General features: G+C 36.0%; 1 protein-coding gene across 9 annotated transcripts in view; it reads left to right on the top strand.

Moving 5' to 3' along the window:
• TMEM209 (transmembrane protein 209) overlaps positions 1-15,929 on the top strand; it is a 34,691-nt gene extending 18,762 nt beyond the window's left edge. For 7 of the 9 annotated variants that reach the window (XM_007504313.3, XM_007504315.3, XM_016426158.2 and 4 more), the window contains exons 8-15: positions 117-188; positions 2,809-2,905; positions 4,517-4,642; positions 6,640-6,737; positions 7,109-7,223; positions 7,320-7,417; positions 7,958-8,031; positions 13,287-15,929. In XM_007504313.3, coding sequence (XP_007504375.1) covers positions 117-188; positions 2,809-2,905; positions 4,517-4,642; positions 6,640-6,737; positions 7,109-7,223; positions 7,320-7,417; positions 7,958-8,031; positions 13,287-13,341 — 735 coding nt within the window. In that variant the 3' untranslated portion in view covers positions 13,342-15,929. The remainder of the gene's footprint in view (positions 1-116; positions 189-2,808; positions 2,906-4,516; positions 4,643-6,639; positions 6,738-7,108; positions 7,224-7,319; positions 7,418-7,957; positions 8,032-13,286) is intronic. The other 2 variants (XM_056799704.1, XM_016426159.2) reach the window with 1 other exon arrangement.
• The last annotated feature ends 1,134 nt before the right edge of the window (positions 15,930-17,063 follow it).

Below are 17,063 nucleotides of genomic sequence, written 5' to 3'. Positions count from 1 at the left end.
TTTGCTAAAGTTTAATAAGGTGCTTTCAAAGGTGTAGGAATGACAATTACTATGATTTCTGGTAAGCCTTTTCTTCACTGATTGTCCTTTTCAAATCATGTTCTGTTTTTAAGTAGGTGTGGGCAAGAGTGACTATGAATCGACCACTTCTTGATCATATGGATTCATGGACTGCAAAGTTTAGATATGTAAGTTCTGTCATTGCTCTAATGCAAAGTATTGTTAACATGTCACTGTTGTAAGTTAAGGCAACTAGGTGGTGGTTAGAATGCCAGGTCTGAAGTCAGGAAAACTCATCTTCCTTTTTTTAAATCTGGCCTCAGATACTAATAAGTATCTGAGTGATACTGTGTAATCCTAAATCACTTAACTGCCTTAATTTCCTCATCTATAAAATGACCTGGAAAAGATAGTGGCAAACCATTCCAGTATCATTGCCAAGAAAAACCTCAAAATGTGGTCATGAAGAGTCGGACATAACTGAAACTACTGAACAACAAATGTGAGTTACTATTTGTGGGTTGACCAACTCTGAGGTACTACTTCATACCTTTCAGATTGGCTAACATGACAAAAATAGAAAAATGGCAATTGCAGGAGTGAAGATAGAAAAATAGGGATGCTAATGTACTTTTAGTGCAGTTGTGAATGTGGTCCAGCCTTTCTGGAGAATAATTTGTAACACTCCCCAAAGAGCTACAAATTCTGTCTACTCTTTAACCCAACAATACCACTACTAGATCTATATTCCAGAGATCAGAGAAGAAGGGAAAGGACATCTAAATCTATAGCAGTTCAGTTTATGGTGACAAAGATTTGGAAGTTGAGGGGATGCCCATCAATTGGAAAATGGCCTTAAAAGGTTGTGGTATTTAATTGTGATGGAATACTAGAAATGCTAGGGAGAGCACCCAGGTGGCTCAGTGATAGAGAGCCATACCTAGAGACAGGAGGTCTTGGATCCAAATCTGTCCTCAGCTACTTCCTAGCTGGGTGACTCTGGGCATGTCATTTAATTCCCATTGCACGGCCCTTGCCATTCTTCTGCCTTGACACCAATACACAGTATTGATTCTAAGAGGGAAGGGAAGGTGTTTTTTTTTTTTAATGGTATAAGAAATGATGAACAAGATGATTTCAGAGAAATCCAGGAAGACTTACAAGTAGAACTAAGAGGACATTATATACAGTAATAGCAGTAGTGTAAATAGTGATCAGCAATGAAAGACTTGTCTATTCTGATTAGTACTACGACAACAGTTCCAAAGAACTCAGGGTGAAAAAATGCTATACCCCTAGAGAAAGAACTGAAGTACAGATTGAAGCATGCTTTTTTCACTTTGTTTAATTTTCTTGATTTTTTTTTTGCAACATGGTTAATAATGGGTATTCTATTGCTTGTCTTTATTTTTCTTCTTTTTTAAACCCTTACCTTCCGTCTTGGAATCAATACTGTGTATTGGCTCCAAGGCAGAAGAGTGGTAAGGGCTAGGCAATGGGGGTCAAGTGACTTGCCCAGGATCACACAGCTGGGAAGTGTCTGAGGCCAGATTTGAACCTAGGACTTCCCATCTCTAGGCTTGGCTCTCAATCCACTGAGCCACCCAGCTGCCCCCCATATTATTCATTCTTATAAGTGAATAATCCCATAAAACCAAAATTATATTGCTGTTCGTAGCAAAGTCTTTCACAGTTGATCATTCCACAATATTGCTGTTACTGTGTACAATGTTCTCCTTTCTCTGCTTATTTCACTCTGCATCAGTCCATAAAGGTCTTTCCAGCTCTTTCTGAAATCATCCTTTTCATCATTCTTTAGAAAACAATGGTATTCCATCACCATCATATCACAATTTATTCAGCCATTCCCCAATTGAAGAACAGTTTCCCGTTAGTTTCCAATTCTTTGCCACCACAAAAAGAGCAGCTATAAATATTTTTGTACAAGCAGATCCTTTTCCTTTTTTTTTTTAATCTCTTTGAGATACAGACCTAGTAATGGTATTACTGGATCAGAAGATAATACATTGTTTTCTAGCCCTTTTGGCTTAATTCCAAATTGCCCTCCAGAATGGTTGGATCCATTTAAAATCCACCGGTAATGTATTAGTGTCCCAATTTTGCCACATTCAATCCAACATTTATCATTTTCCTTTATTGTCATACTGGCCAATCTGATAGGTTTGAGATGATACCTCAGAGTTGTTTTAATTTGCATTTCTCTAATCAAGAGTTATTTAGAACATTTTTTCATGATTATTGGTAGCTTTTTATTTCTTCATATGAAAACTGCCTATTCATATCATTTTACCATTTATCATTTGGAGAATGTAAGTGCCTATGTCTCAAGGCAGATGCTCTTAAATTAAAAAACTTGCATTTTACTGGAACGATACAATACATACAAAATTATTAATACCAGGTAAATTGTGGAGAGAGGAAAGAGCATTAGTAATAAGGGGGATCAAGGAAGGCTTGACAAGGAGTCAAGTGGCATCTAAGCTGAGTTCATCAAAATAAGAATTTTAGTGGAGAGGCCTAGGAGTGAGATTTACACTCAGAGTCTATGCCAAATAGGAATAATTTAGAATATGGGGCTTCCTTTGGGTATTCTGTCTCAAAACCTAGAACTAACTGAAAATTTATTGTTGGTCTGGAAAGTAAAACTCTGAAGCCCTTAGTTCAAAAACCAAAAATGTATTAATTTGACAGTTGCCTTATTGAGGCAATAAATCTGCTGTCTATGATGTTTAGGATTAATTATGGTTTAGTTCTGTATCATGTTGCTTTCTTTTTTTTTTTTAATAGTGGATCAATGAGACCATATTAGTACCACTTGTTCAGGAAATTGATTCTGTCAGTACACAAATGAGAAGAATGGGCTGCCCAGAGCTACAGATAGGAGGTATGGATAAAGTATATATGAGCATTTCTGTTTTCTTGAGTGCTTCTAATTAGAAGAAAATCCTACACTGACAGGTTGTTCATTGAGGAAAGCAATTAAACCTAGAAATTATCCTTTTGCTATTTTTTAAATTATCCATCCACTATTACAATAATAATAAACTCTGGGACATACTTACTATGTGTTGATTGTTCTTGCATGATAGATTTTCAACTCTAAAACTGAGTCTGTTAGGGCTCCATATTCCAGTGAAACAAATTCACTATTAAAATTATACTAAAATATGCCACTCTTCCTTAGCCCAAAAGTATAATGAATATATTACCTTGGTAATTTTTAAATCATCTATTTTTTACTCTCATGTGCTAAAAGAAAATGGCCCTGGTACTTCATGCTCCCATGAACCTATGATATATTTACTCTTCTGTATCATGGACAGTGGCAAGAAGGAACTAAATTCCAACTTCAGTGCTTCTTGGCATTGTAACAAACCTGTGGTTTTCCAAGATTGTACTAGCAGAATAGAAGCTTAGTCAAGAATCAAAGAAGGAAGTCTTTGAAATGGCACCTGATAATAGATTCCATTGTCTGAGATTCAGCCATATTGATCATAGGATCAGTTTTCTGACACAGCAATTCTCACATGGCTACTGAGTTAAAGATGAATTGCAATCTTCATCAGGAGAGGCAGTACCTGTTCAGATGAAATTGCAGATCTTCATGAAAAGATTTAAGAACAAAAAATTATGGAATGTAATCAGATCTCTTTGAATAATTGCTCTTGGGAATATTTACATAGTTTGGATGCCTTTTAGCCATTTTCTTCTCTCTGGACAATAATCAGAAATATGAGACCTAGAATATCTAATGTATTCCAAAGAGACATTTTTTCACTCTGAAATATGCTTTTGAAATTATGTCTGCCCTTTCTATCTCTTAGTAATATTGTAATGGCTTCGTGAGTAGCTTGGTATTTTTTCTTGATTGAAAGAACTTTTTTTATCTACAAAATAATTGTTTATTGGTACAATAGACAATTTTCAGTACAACTTTAAAAATATTATCCAGCAAGGGACTAACAATAAAAATGTATCTTTGTATTTAGGATTGTATGTGTCATATAGATTTTTCTGGTACATAAATGCATAAAATATATTTGTGTATCTCTGGCTAATTACTTATAGATTTAGACTTTTGATGATAGTCTTTAAATGAAGGATGATTAAGTCAGTAGACAAGCATTTATCTTTGCCATCAAGATAAACCATATTCCGGGGCAGCTAGGTAGCTCAGTAGATTGAGAGCCAGGCCTAGAGACAGGGAGGTCCTAGGTTCAAATTTGGCCTCAGACACTTCCCAACGGTGTGACCCTGGGCAAGTCACTTAACCCCCATTGTCTATCCCTTACCACTCTTCTGCCTTGGAACCAATACATAGTATTGATTCCAAGACAGAAGGTATGGGTTTAAGAAAAAAAATAAACCATATTCCAATTCTGTAAGAATTTAAAAGTAATTTTAGGACACTTCTTTAAAGATGTTAAGTAGACAGCAACCTGTGGTATGATTTCTGTGGTGATGGAATCTCCTTCCCTCTTTTTTTTTTTTCCAGAAGCTAGTATTACTAGCTTGAAACAAGCTGCCCTGGTCAAAGCCCCACTCATTCCAACTTTGAATACTATAGTGCAATATCTAGACCTTACACCAAACCAGGAATACTTATTTGAAAGGATAAAAGGTAAGTTATTATTTTCAATTACATATATACTATTTTCATGTAGGAATACATACAATTTGACCTTATCGAGTCCCTTAAATTTTCTCTTTCTTATTTAGGTTTCTCTTGGGTCTTGTGTTTGGATTTCAAATTGTCTGTTTAGGTTTGGCCTTTTCCTCAGGAATGCTTGGAAATCTTCTGTTTTATTGAATAAACATTTTTTCCCCTGAAAAAAATATGCTCCGTTTTGCTGGATAGGTTGTAACTTTGAATAGTCTGGATTCTGGGTTGTAAACCTAGATCTTTCACCTTCAAGAATATCATAATCTATGTCTTCTGATCCTTTAATGTGGAGGCTGCTAAATTCTGTGTGATCCTGATTATAACTCCATGGTATTTGAATTGGTTTTTTTCTGACTGCTTACAGTATTTTCTCCTTGGTTTGGGAGCTCTTGAATTTAGCTATTATATTCCTGCAAATTATCATTTGAAGATTTCTTTCTGGAGGTGATCTGGATTGTTTCAATTTCTATTTTACTCTCTTGTTCAAGAATATCTGGAGGTGGCAGATGGGTAGCTCAGTAGATTGAGAGCCAGGCCTAGAGATGGGAGGTCCTAGGTTCAAATCTGGCCTCAGACACTTCCCAGCTGTGTGACCCTGGGCAAGTCACTTAAACCCCATTGCCTAGCCCTTACCACTCTTCTGCCTTGGAACCAATACACAGTATTGATTCCAAGATAGAAGGTAGTAAGGGTTTAAAAAAAAGACTATCTGGGCAGTTTCTTGTAATGTGATGTCCAGGCCTTTTTTTTTTTTTAAATATATGTTTTTAGGTGTCTCTCTTAGATCTACTTTCCAGATCAGTTGTTTTTTCAATAAGATATTTCATGTTTTCTTTTGTTTTTTCATTCTTTGCATTTTGTTTTACTGTTTTTTTTTTTAATTTATTAATTTAGTCAATTTAGAACATTATTCCTTGGTTACAAGTTACATTATTTCCTTCCCCTCCCCCCACCCTTCCCGCAGTCAACATGCTGTTTTACTGTTTCTTGAAGTCTCATGAAGTCATTAGCTTCTAGTTGCCCAATTCTAATTTTTAAAGGAATGATTTTCTTCTGTCAGCTTTTGAGCTTCTTTTTTTTATTTGGCCCATTTCTTCTTGCATTGCTTTCATTTCTCTTCCCTATTTTTACTCTGCCTCTCTTAACTGATTTTTTAAATCCTTTTGAACTCTTCTAGAATCTTGAGTCCAATTCATATTTTTCTTTTGGACTTTACATGTGTTTGCTTTGCTTTCACTGTCCCCTTCTGTGTCTGTGTTGCTCTTTGTCTCCATAAAAATTCTCTATGGCTAGGTGTTTGGGGGGGTTGTTGTTATTGTTTTTTATGTTTGCTCATTTTCCTAGCCTTTATAAAAGGCACTCTCTTAAACTTCAGTTCTTTCTTGATGCTACCCTTAGCCTTTTTGGGGATTTCTTGTAAGTTATCATTTTGAAGGTTTAAAAATTTTCAAAGTTAACTATTTTATTACCTTGAAAAATAAGGGGGAAACTATTTTATTTGTGAAATAAGCACAAGCTATATGTATAATTATATTTCTTTCTTGAATTTTTTTTGTCTGTCTCCTCAGTAGATGAGAAATATAATTTAGTAATAAGTAAGCTACCTTAAAAGCACTTAACAGCTCTTCTGATTTGGAACTAATCTTAGTATTGATTCTAAGACAAAAAGTAAGGGTTTTTTAAAGTAAGTCATTGCTTCCCCGTTATGAAAGAAAATCAGTAATATCAATAGTATTTTTTAAACTTGTGAAATGTTTTCATTGCTCAAATGATTCTTAAGAATAGTTTTGGCTTTTTCCTAAAACTTGGTTGCTTTATAATAATCACTGATATTTTTTCCTAGAAATCATTAGTCTATCTCATTAAGATTCTTAGAATGATGTCTTCTTTCCTCATTCTTTATTATCATTTTTGTGATTCTAAATAACCTTATATCAACTCTTATAAAATTTTAGAGCTCTCCCAAGGTGGATGCATGAGCTCATTCCGATGGAATAGAGGTGGGGATTTCAAAGCACGAAAATGGGATACAGACCTGCCCACTGATTCTGCTGTGAGTCAATATGATTGCTTTTAAATAATTCTGATTAAATTTAAAGTACCTAAAGACTATTTTATGTGTGAATAAGAATTTAAAATGTTTATGTTAAAGCATTAGCTAGAAATTGTGTGTATATATTCTTATTTTTGTTTCTGCCTATTCGTATGAGCTTAGCTAAATTCTAATCAATTATCAGAAATGCAATGATTATTATTAAATGTATAAATCAAGTATTAGTCATTTATAATACATTTCCATACTTTCTTTGGGAGATTAAGTGCCTAGAGGAAAGTTTGTACTAGGGCTCTCTTCACTAGCCATTATTTGAATTAATGATGAATCTGCTTTATTGATTGCCATTTTTCATTCCTGATTTTTTACAGATCATTATGCATGTATTTTGTACTTACCTTGACTCTAGACTCCCTCCGCATCCTAAGTATCCTGATGGAAAAACATTTACTTCTCAGCACTTTGTTCAGACACCCAATAAACCAGGTAGAGAATTTTCTTGAAAGAACCTATTAGGATTTTTAGGTGGAATATCTCTATTTCCTAAGCTTAGCTTTCTTTTTTCAAATTGATACTCTGCAGACATTACAAATGAAAACGTTTTTTGCATCTACCAGAGCAACATTAATCCACCCCATTATGAGCTAATTTACCAGGGTCATGTCTACAGTCTTCCAAAGGTACTTTTATATTTTGTTTGTATCATATACTTATATATGGTGGACTACTTTGACTTTGAAAAAAGTACTCAAATTTATGAAACTTGCTTTACTTACAGGAAAAATACATTACTGCCAATTACCACCCCCAAAATCACCTATATTTGATAACTAATGCCAATTTTTGCCACTATCATATTTATAAAGAATCTTTACGTACAGGTATTTCCCCAATTTATTGTCTACCAAATTCCAGTAAAGCATAGCATAAAAGGCTAATAAAATACTGCCAAATAATAGATAAAGGACAATTTGTACTGTAGCCCATTGTTTGAATGTGAAAATATTTTGAAAATGTTTGAAAAGTTTTTTGTGAAATTATATTTTTCCCTCCCCTTCTTCCTCCCATTTACTTAGCAGACATTTTTCCTATAGGGTACATGGCTATAAATTTCATTCTGTATCTGAATTAAGAGTTTTTGAATTATTGGAGTCTAAAGTAGAGAAGTTTTATCATATTTACCTATCAGATTGAGTTTTCATTTTTTTCTTTAAATTCAGGATAGAAATAACATGTTCCATACGTTATTAATGTTCCTGTACATAATAAAGACCAAGGAATCAGGAATGCTTGGGTAAGTATAATGTGCTATTTCAAGCATAAACACTTTTTTTTTTAAATTATATTTTATTTGATCATTTCCAAGCATTATTCATTAAAGACATAGAGCATTTTCTTTTCCTCCTCCCCCCCCCCCCCAGCCGACGCGCAAATCCACTGGGCATTACATGTTTTCTTGATTTGAACCCATTGCCATGTTGATAATATTTGCATTAGAGTGTTCATTTAGAGTCTCTCCTCTGTCATGTCCCCTCAACCTCTGTATTCAGGCAGTTGCTTTTCCTCGGTGTTTCCACTCCCATAGTTTATCCTTTGCTTATGAATAGTGTTTTTTTCTCCTAGATCCCTGCAAATTGTTCAGGGACATTACACCGCCACTAATGGAGAAGTCCATTAAGTTCGATTATACCACAGTGTATTAGTCTCTGTGTACAATGTTCTCCTGGTTCTGCTCCTCTCACTCTGAATCACTTCCTAGAGGTTGTTCCAGTCTCCATGGAACTCCTCCACTTTATTATTCCTTTTAGCACAATAGTATTCCATCACCAACATATACCACAATTTGCTCAGCCATTCCCCAATTGATGGGCATCCCCTCGTTTTCCAGTTTTTGGCCACCACAAAGAGCGCAGCTATGAATATTTTTGTACAAGTCTTTTTGTCCATTATGTCTTTGGGGTACAGACCCAGCAGTGCTATGGCTGGATCAAAGGGTAGATATTCTTTTGTCGTCCTTTGGGCATAGTTCCAAATTGCCCTCCAGAATGGTTGGATCAGTTCACAACTCCACCAGCAATGAATTAATGTCCCTACTTTGCCACATCCCCTCCAGCATTCATTACTTTCCTTTGCTGTTATGTTAGCCAATCTGCTAGGTGTGAGGTGATACCTCAGAGTTGTTTTGATTTGCATCTCTGATTATAAGAGATTTAGAACACTTCTTCATGTGCTTATTAATAGTTTTGATTTATAAACACTTTTTTTTAATTGTTCTTAGCATCTTGGTTGAAATGTATTAAATTATAATCACTATTTAATGTGAAATATAACTTAAGTCCAACAAACTTGAGGGAGTGCTATAAATTGTTGATTATTAGGTGGAGCCAAGATGGCAGAGTAGTAGAAAGAAGTATAGTCCAGCTCCTCTAATACAACCCCTCCACAAAGATCTGGAAAACACACCAGATTAAGTGTAGATAGGGAATTCCAAGGAAAAAAGCCTCTTAGTGATTCATTTATTCAGCCAGGTTAGCATAGAGATGTCTCTGGACACTAGGGATAGGGATAGGATCTGGCCAGGAGTATATCACAGGCAGGAACTTTAAAAGAACTAGTGGTAACTACTAGAGTAAAAAGAGATCCTAGCAGGACCCTGACTTTGTACAAGGTGGAGCAGTAGGGACCAGCATGCCTGGTAGCTCTGTTGCTCAGTACCCAGTTTCAGGTCTGACTGAGGGAGGGGCCTGAGCTAAGGGGTGACAGTACAGAATGAAGAATAGTCATGAGCTGCTGCTAGGTACTGAGCTAGAAACAAATTCAGAAGCAAACAGTAGGGTGTCTCAGACCGTAGGAATTGAGTAGGGGTCTCAGTTCTAGCCTTCAGCCCAGTCTGAGGCCTACAGCATAATAACCAAGCTAGGAATCTTAGACCAAAAGAGAGTTTGTAGTTATGTCATTGAGAATCTATAGAGCTTTCAAGCTGCCTGAGAGAGGCTGATTTATTCAACCAATGAAGAAGAAAGAAATGATTTGGGATTATTTTAACCAGTTTAATGGCAAAACTAAAATCTAAATTAAATAGGTGAATATTTTCAAAACTATGAAATGCCCAGAATAATAGAACAAGAAATACATGAAAAGAAACCTGGGAAAATAAACTGAAGAAGCCATAAGTGGACATCCAAAGAAGAAAAAATAACTGAAGATCAGAAGACTTAGAAGAAACAAATTCAAAACTTTAAAGAAAAATTCATTCTAATGTTACTAAAACATTTGAAAATTTTTAAAAGGACTGAGTCCTTCTATATCTTTTGTGATACAAGTATGATCTTAACTGCTACTGCCTTTAATTTGGTTTCAAGTATTCAGATATTAATAATAGACCTAACTGTACTATTACAAAACCACATCTTTTCAAGAGTTAGGTTGAGAGACTGCAAAATAGTTTCTTAAATTCTTGGAAAACAATGTTTATATAATTACTTCTTGTGTAATAGTCTAGTTATCTTAGGGCACAGAATGAGATATATGTGTTTTGGACATAGCCAATGAGGTAATTTGATTTACTTGACTACATATTTTTACAAGGAATTTGTTTTTCTTTCCTTTTTTCCCAATAAAGTAGGGGCTGGGAGAAAAAAGGCTGTGGGATGGGCCAGCCTCCCACAAGGGATGAGGTCTTGGAGGTGGGATGGTGTAGGCGAAATGATGGATGGGACACAGCTTTCACATTCAACCTGCAGCACAGGATAAACTGCTCTGCCTTGGCTGAAGCATGGCTTTATAACATAATCACACATCTACTTGGCACACAGTTTCATTCTCAACAAAATGTCTCCATGGAACCTAACAACAGACAGGAAGCCTAGGGAGATAGTCAATGAAACATTGTTTCTGAGTGCAGGATCAGAGGGTAGAATCAACATGGCCCAGATAAAGGTTAGGGATTTCAGAGCACAGATTTGCCAGAAGTTTTTATGCCTAGAAAAGAGGGTCCTATCTAAATGGATATATAAGAATCCTTAGGTTTAATTTTGTAAGTGAGATCTGGTAATATCCTAGGGGGACAGAGTGGGTAGGACATCTGTATTAACACTGCAAGCATGTTGCTCTCATCTATTTTTCCTGGGGTGAAATAAGAATAATAATCATAGCAATTCCAATAATAAGGGGATGTTAGTAATGAAAGTCACTTAAGGGGGCTTCAAAGTGGGTGTTTCCATCCTTCCTGAGGGCTGCTTTGCAGTCCTCAGTTACCATGTGGACCTTGTCAAACAGCATGGTCTTTGATGACTCCCAGTACCCCACCCCACCCCCCAAAAAAAATCCAAATATGGTCTTGATACCCAAACTCGGAAGAGTTAAAAACAAAGAAAGAAAATTATAATATTTCTAATGAACATTAATACCAAAAAAAGTAACATAAGGAGACCATAGCAATATATCAGAAGATTATATGTTATAACCAGCTTGAATTTATACTGAGATTTCAGGACTAGTTAAATATTAAGAAAATTATTATTTACCATATTAAGAGTACCAAACAAAAGCATGCTTTCAATAGATGGAGAAAAGACTTGACAAGATATAACCATTCCTGGTTGTTTGGAGGGGTTTTGATCTTCAAAGCAAAGGAATAAATGAGCCTTTCCTTAATATGAACAATATCTTCAGCAAAATTGAAGGCTATAAAATAAACCCATACAAATTATAAACATTTCTATAGATTACCAACAAAATTTCAGCAAGAAGAGAGAAAATTAGGCTTATAAAACACTTTACACAAATTAATTCATCTTAATATTTTGGAGAACTATTCATTGCTCATGGATAGGCTAGGCCAATATTTTAAATGACGGTACTACTAAATTGATTTATTCAGTGTCCTCCCAAAAGTTACTTTATGAAGCTAGAAAAAAAATAGCAAAATTAATCTGAAGCAACAATCCAGCACTGTTCATCTTATGATAATAGCTCACATTTCTATAGTACTATTATTATAGTTATAAAAAGGGACTTAATATAGTCTAGATCCATTGTAACTTTTTTATTTTTTACAGAAGGGTTAATCTTTGTCTTTCAGGAGTGAATATTTTGTGGATTTTTGGAAAAAAATAGCTCATTTATTCTCTTTTGATCTCCTTTATTCTGACTGATAAATAATGGGGGGGAAATGGGAAGGAAGGGGACCTAGAAGTACCAGATCTCAACTGTACGACAAAGCAGTAATCAAAATAATTTGGTACTAGTTAATAAATTGATCAGTGGGCCATATTTTCTGTGACCTAATATACAGAAGCAAATAAGCATAGTAACCTAGCATCTGATAAATCCAGTGATCCTGACTATTGGGGCAGGAACTTGGTATTCAGTAAATATTGTTGGGAAAACTGGAATGCATTTTGGCAGAAACTGGGCATAAACTTAAGTTAAATTCCAAATGGATATATGACTTTAGATGTAAAGAGTGACATAAAATAATTTAGAACAAGGAAAAAATGGTTGTTGAGTAAATGATGGGTTTGTGACCAAATAAGATACAGACGATCACAGAAGACAAAATGGACAGTTACGATTACATAAAAATATTTGTGCAAATAGTGCATCTAAAATTAGAAGAGAACCAGGTAGGCATTTAATAATCAGTAAACATTAAGCACATGCTATGTGCCAGGCACTTTGCTAGGCACTGAAGATTCAAAGAAAAGTACAACTCCCTGCCTTCAAAGGAGCTCTCCAGTGTGTAGAAGAAGACAGTGCATAAAAAGAAACTGGCAAACTGGAGGAGAAAGGGGGAAAGAACGACCCAAGATGGGGGAATGAAGTCCTTCAGGCAGGGTGGGAAATGATCTGAGGAGGTGTGAGTTTCAGAATTGACTTCATCTCACAGGATGATGTATTTCTAGAGAGAATGAAATCCTGTCAGTCAGTGAGGGGAGGAGGGTGGTGATAAATTCCCTGGTAGTCTTACTCCACAGGTGAATGGAGAATGTGTTCATCAAGTTTCTCTGATAAAGGTCTCATTTCTAAGATGTACTGGGAACTGATTCGAATTTATAAAGATGTGAGCCATTCCCTACTTGAAAAATTGCCAAATGATAGGAAGTTTTTTCAGAGTAAGAAATCTGTTCTATCAATAATCCATTTTAAAAAATGTTCTAAGTCACTAATAGAGAAAAGCAAATTAAGTAATTGAAATTCTACTTTATACCATCAGATTGGTATTTCTAAGTATTGTTCATCATTATAATAGCAGCTCACATTTCAGTAGTACTTCTGGTTATCAAAATTATTATAGTTCTTAAATGAACATCCTAGTGCAAATACCAACAACATGGAAATGGGTTCTGATCAAGGACACATGCAATACCCAGTGGAATTTTGCGTCAGCTACAGGAATTGGGGGGGGGGGTAGAAAATTATTTTTGTAACAAAGGAATAATGTTTGAAATTGACCAAATAAAAAAATGTCAAAAAATTATTATAGTTCTAAAAAGAGACAGATATAGCCCGAATAAGAAGCCACTGAAACTCTTTTTTTCTTTACAGGAGGGTTAATCTTGGTCTTTCAGGAGTGAATATTTTGTGGATTTTTGGAGAATAGGACTCCTGTTGTTAGTCTGAAAAAGGACATATTCCACACTCCAAACAAAATGAAAGCTAGAAAAAGAAAGTGTTGTTGTCATCTTCCTCAACGAAAAAGTCATCAACTTTGGCTTACATGCATTTCAGGTTTTTGTAAATTGTCTGCCATGGATATTGCTCTCTAGAATTTCTTTGAAGAAAAGTGTGTTATCTTTTTAATAAACTAGGGTAGGTTTTATTTGTTTGGGTTTGTTTTATTTTGTTTTTCACTTTGCGAGGGGCCTCAGAAATGAAAATCCATAGGATTGCAAAACCATATACTAATTTCATAATCCTTTTTCAGTTTCTGGCATAGGTTTGTAACTTAAAGACAGGAAATTGCGGACTCATTTGGTAATTTATCTCCTTATTTCCCTTCTGTCTTATGAATCACCAAAGAAACCCATAAAAGCTTCCTCAACTCTTTTTTTTTTTTTAAACCCTTACCTTCCGTCTTGGAGTCAATACTGTGTCTTGGCTCCAAGGCAGAAGAGCCGTAAGGGCTAGGCAATGGGGGTCAAGTGACTTGCCCAGGGTCACACAGCTGGGAAGTGTCTGAGGCCAGATTAGAACCTAGGACCTCCCATCTCTAGGCCTGGCTCTCAATCCACTGAGCTACCCAGCTGCCCCCATCTCAACTCTTTTTTTAAAACCGATTCATCAGAGATAGGAATACTAGTAAAAATTTTTACAATATCAACTCCAAAGTCTCTGAATTTAAGTTAAATTTGCAATTTTGACAGCATTTCACTCATTCAGTTCTTTAGTTAAGCTTCTCAAGAGTATTGGGGATTAATGAGTAAGAAAAAATGTTATATATAACATTTATTTTTATATATATATAAACATATAACAGTTTTTAGTGGCTCATTCACAATATTGAACTATCTGAATATAGCTGTCTTTTTTTTTTTAACCCTTACCTTCTGTCTTGGAGTCAATACTGTGTATTGACTCCAAGGCAGAAGAGTGGTAAGGGCTAAGCAATGGGGGTCAAGTGACTTGCCCAGGGTCACACAGCTAGGAAGTGGCTGGGTCCAGATTTGAACCTAGGACCTCCCATCTCTAGGCCTGGCTCTCAATCCACTGAGCTACCCAGCTGCCCCCTATAGCTGTCTTTTAAGCTTTAAATATCAGTCTGTCTTTTAAAAAGACTTGGGATGGGGGGATTATTATTGCCAAAAGGAAATGCATTTTTTTTGCTTTCTTCCATAGCTGAAAAAGGAATAGATTGTAGTGTGATAGTGGAGACTAGGAGCCAGCATGGGTTTGTTAAGAATGTCTTCCCAAACAAGTTTCATCTCCCATTTTTTTAATATTACTACAACTAGGGAATTCTGTACCATACCTGGGTTTCTGCAAGTCTTTTGACAGTCTGATTTTGAAACTTGTGGACAAGGTGAAAAAATATGAGTGCTAATCTCATTAGATATATCAGTTGTCCTAGAGGAAGAACTCTAGCAACAAGACTCTGGCTTCACCTGTTTTTATCAGTGAATTCAATGAATAATATTCAATAAATGTTATGTTTATAAGATAGCTAATAGGCTTGATGATATATTGGGAAATAAAATCATGTAATTGCCCTTGGTAAAATGAAGGGCTAGATTAAGCACAATATGAATTGTTAGTGAGAATGGCAGCTTAAAAAAACTCATGGGATTTTAGGGTGTATTTTCACTTTTCTATAGTGCTTTAAAGTTTACAAAGCATTTTTCTTACAGCAACCCTATGAGGTACATTAATGCAACTGTTACCTCAATTTTGCCCAAGAGACACAGAAAGGTCATATAACTTGACTGTAGTTACAGCGCTCCTACCACTGTACTTCTTCTCCAGTAGCCTTCAGTGTCCAAAAAAGAGAGTGACTGTCAGCTCATCAACTTTTACTCTACTTGGATCAGATTAGACCTGATGTCTTTGATTCTGGGCACAAACCAGCCTGTTTTGCTATACATACAGAAATACTTGCTTGTCTTAGGTTAATAACAGAATGAACTGTGAACTACAGTTGTTTTTTTAAAAGTTAAAATTTGTCAGATTTCAATGGGTTGTGCTTGAAAATATTGTAAAACAATTGGCAAGAAAATGTATATGTAATTTGTTTTAAAGCGTTTAAACCCAGAATGATCGATGATCAAGCATTTCCTTTTCCTTCTACCCAGGATTTTTAAGAAATTAGACCCATGACAGATTTTTACTTCTATTGCTAGCAACATTCCATCTCTAGCAAAAATTTACAATAAACATAAAATTTAAAAACTGACTAGATGATGTACTTGAAAACAAAAGATGTTTTCCGTGTGTGTGTTAAGGCATTCTGCAAACTATTACTGAACTGTGGTTGGTGTGGGCTTCAACATGTGTTTTTATTTCTGTTAGCCTTTTAGTATTATTACTGCCATTGAGAACACTGGAAAACAGTTCTGAGTCTGAACTTCTGGAGAACGCCAGTGTAGTAATGGTGGTGCCTTTTTTAAGTGAAAGTTTGGATTACATTTGTACATTTGTATGTGGTTTTCTCTTAATTTGTAAGAATTAAAAACTGTCTAAAATGTGTCACTTCAATTTTGCTTATGGAATCAGTTTTCTTCTCTAGTTGGAAATGATGTTCATTCTGTTCCCCTCCGAGTCCATTTCTTCCTCCCTCCCCCCTTCCCCCAAGGTATCTATGAGTCAAGTTTTTCAGGTTTTTTATGACAGCTCAGTTAAGGGAGTTAGATTTCTATCCAACTTGCAAATTGTGTTACTTGGCTATATGCTTATCAACGATTCTAATGGTAGAACCTCACGCATGGCTATCACAACTACTATACCCTCCACAACAGCCCAAATGCTTTCCCAGTCTTTGTCTGGCATCCAACATGCCACTGGCACAGCTTTTATCAGATCTCTCAGAAATGGAAATCTGGAGGACTTTATGAGCTTGATGGAACCTTGGACATTAGCTCGGCACCTTTTATACTCTTATTCAGCCTTAGTAACAACTCCAAGGATCAGGCAGTGGGGGTTACCAGAAGTGTCGGGCCAAATTTGAACCCCTCTCTAAGCCTGGCTCTCCATCCACTGAGCCACTTGGATAAATTATGTTGTTTCTCCAACTACATTGTTCATTGAAGGAAGGGATCGTCCTAAATGTATGGGACTCGTAGTTGTGTTTTGCCCGTGAAAAGGTGGTTTTTATTGGTTAATTGATGAACTTAAATGTTCAAGTGCCCACTACCAGGGACCCAAAATCAAAAACTAGCATTTTTAAAAAACAAATTCGCAATCCTTAACTCCAGTCATGGCTCCCCCTCGCTATTTGATTCCTGTAGCACTAGTCCATGCTCAGAAGTGGGCAAACAAAACCTAAATGCAGTGTGTTAGTACATCATTAATGACTAAATTGTAGAATGTAAACGAAACCCCCAAGTTCTGGAAAAGGGAGGAATAAGTTGAGGGCTGTGGGAAAGAGCAAGAACGACTCCTCTATTCCCCAGGAAGCTGCATCCATTGGGCCAGAAATCACGGGATCTTAAGAGCTGGAAGGAGGCTTAGAGAGCTAGTCCAGTCATCTTGCAGATAAGGAAACCCTTGCTCGTGCTGCTTCGGGACTTCCAGGAGGTTCGTCACGCCTGGAGGCGGCCACTGAGCTCTTTAAATGCTCCTCCGCGCGACCCTTTATCCCCTGCCTTTCCTTGGGGGTTCCCTAGCTCTAAC

Source organism: Monodelphis domestica, chromosome 5, assembly GCF_027887165.1.
Source record: "Monodelphis domestica isolate mMonDom1 chromosome 5, mMonDom1.pri, whole genome shotgun sequence".
Lineage (NCBI taxonomy): Eukaryota > Metazoa > Chordata > Mammalia > Didelphimorphia > Didelphidae > Monodelphis > Monodelphis domestica.
The sequence above is the reverse complement of the archived record's forward strand: the minus strand, read 5'-3'. Positions and strand labels throughout refer to the sequence as shown.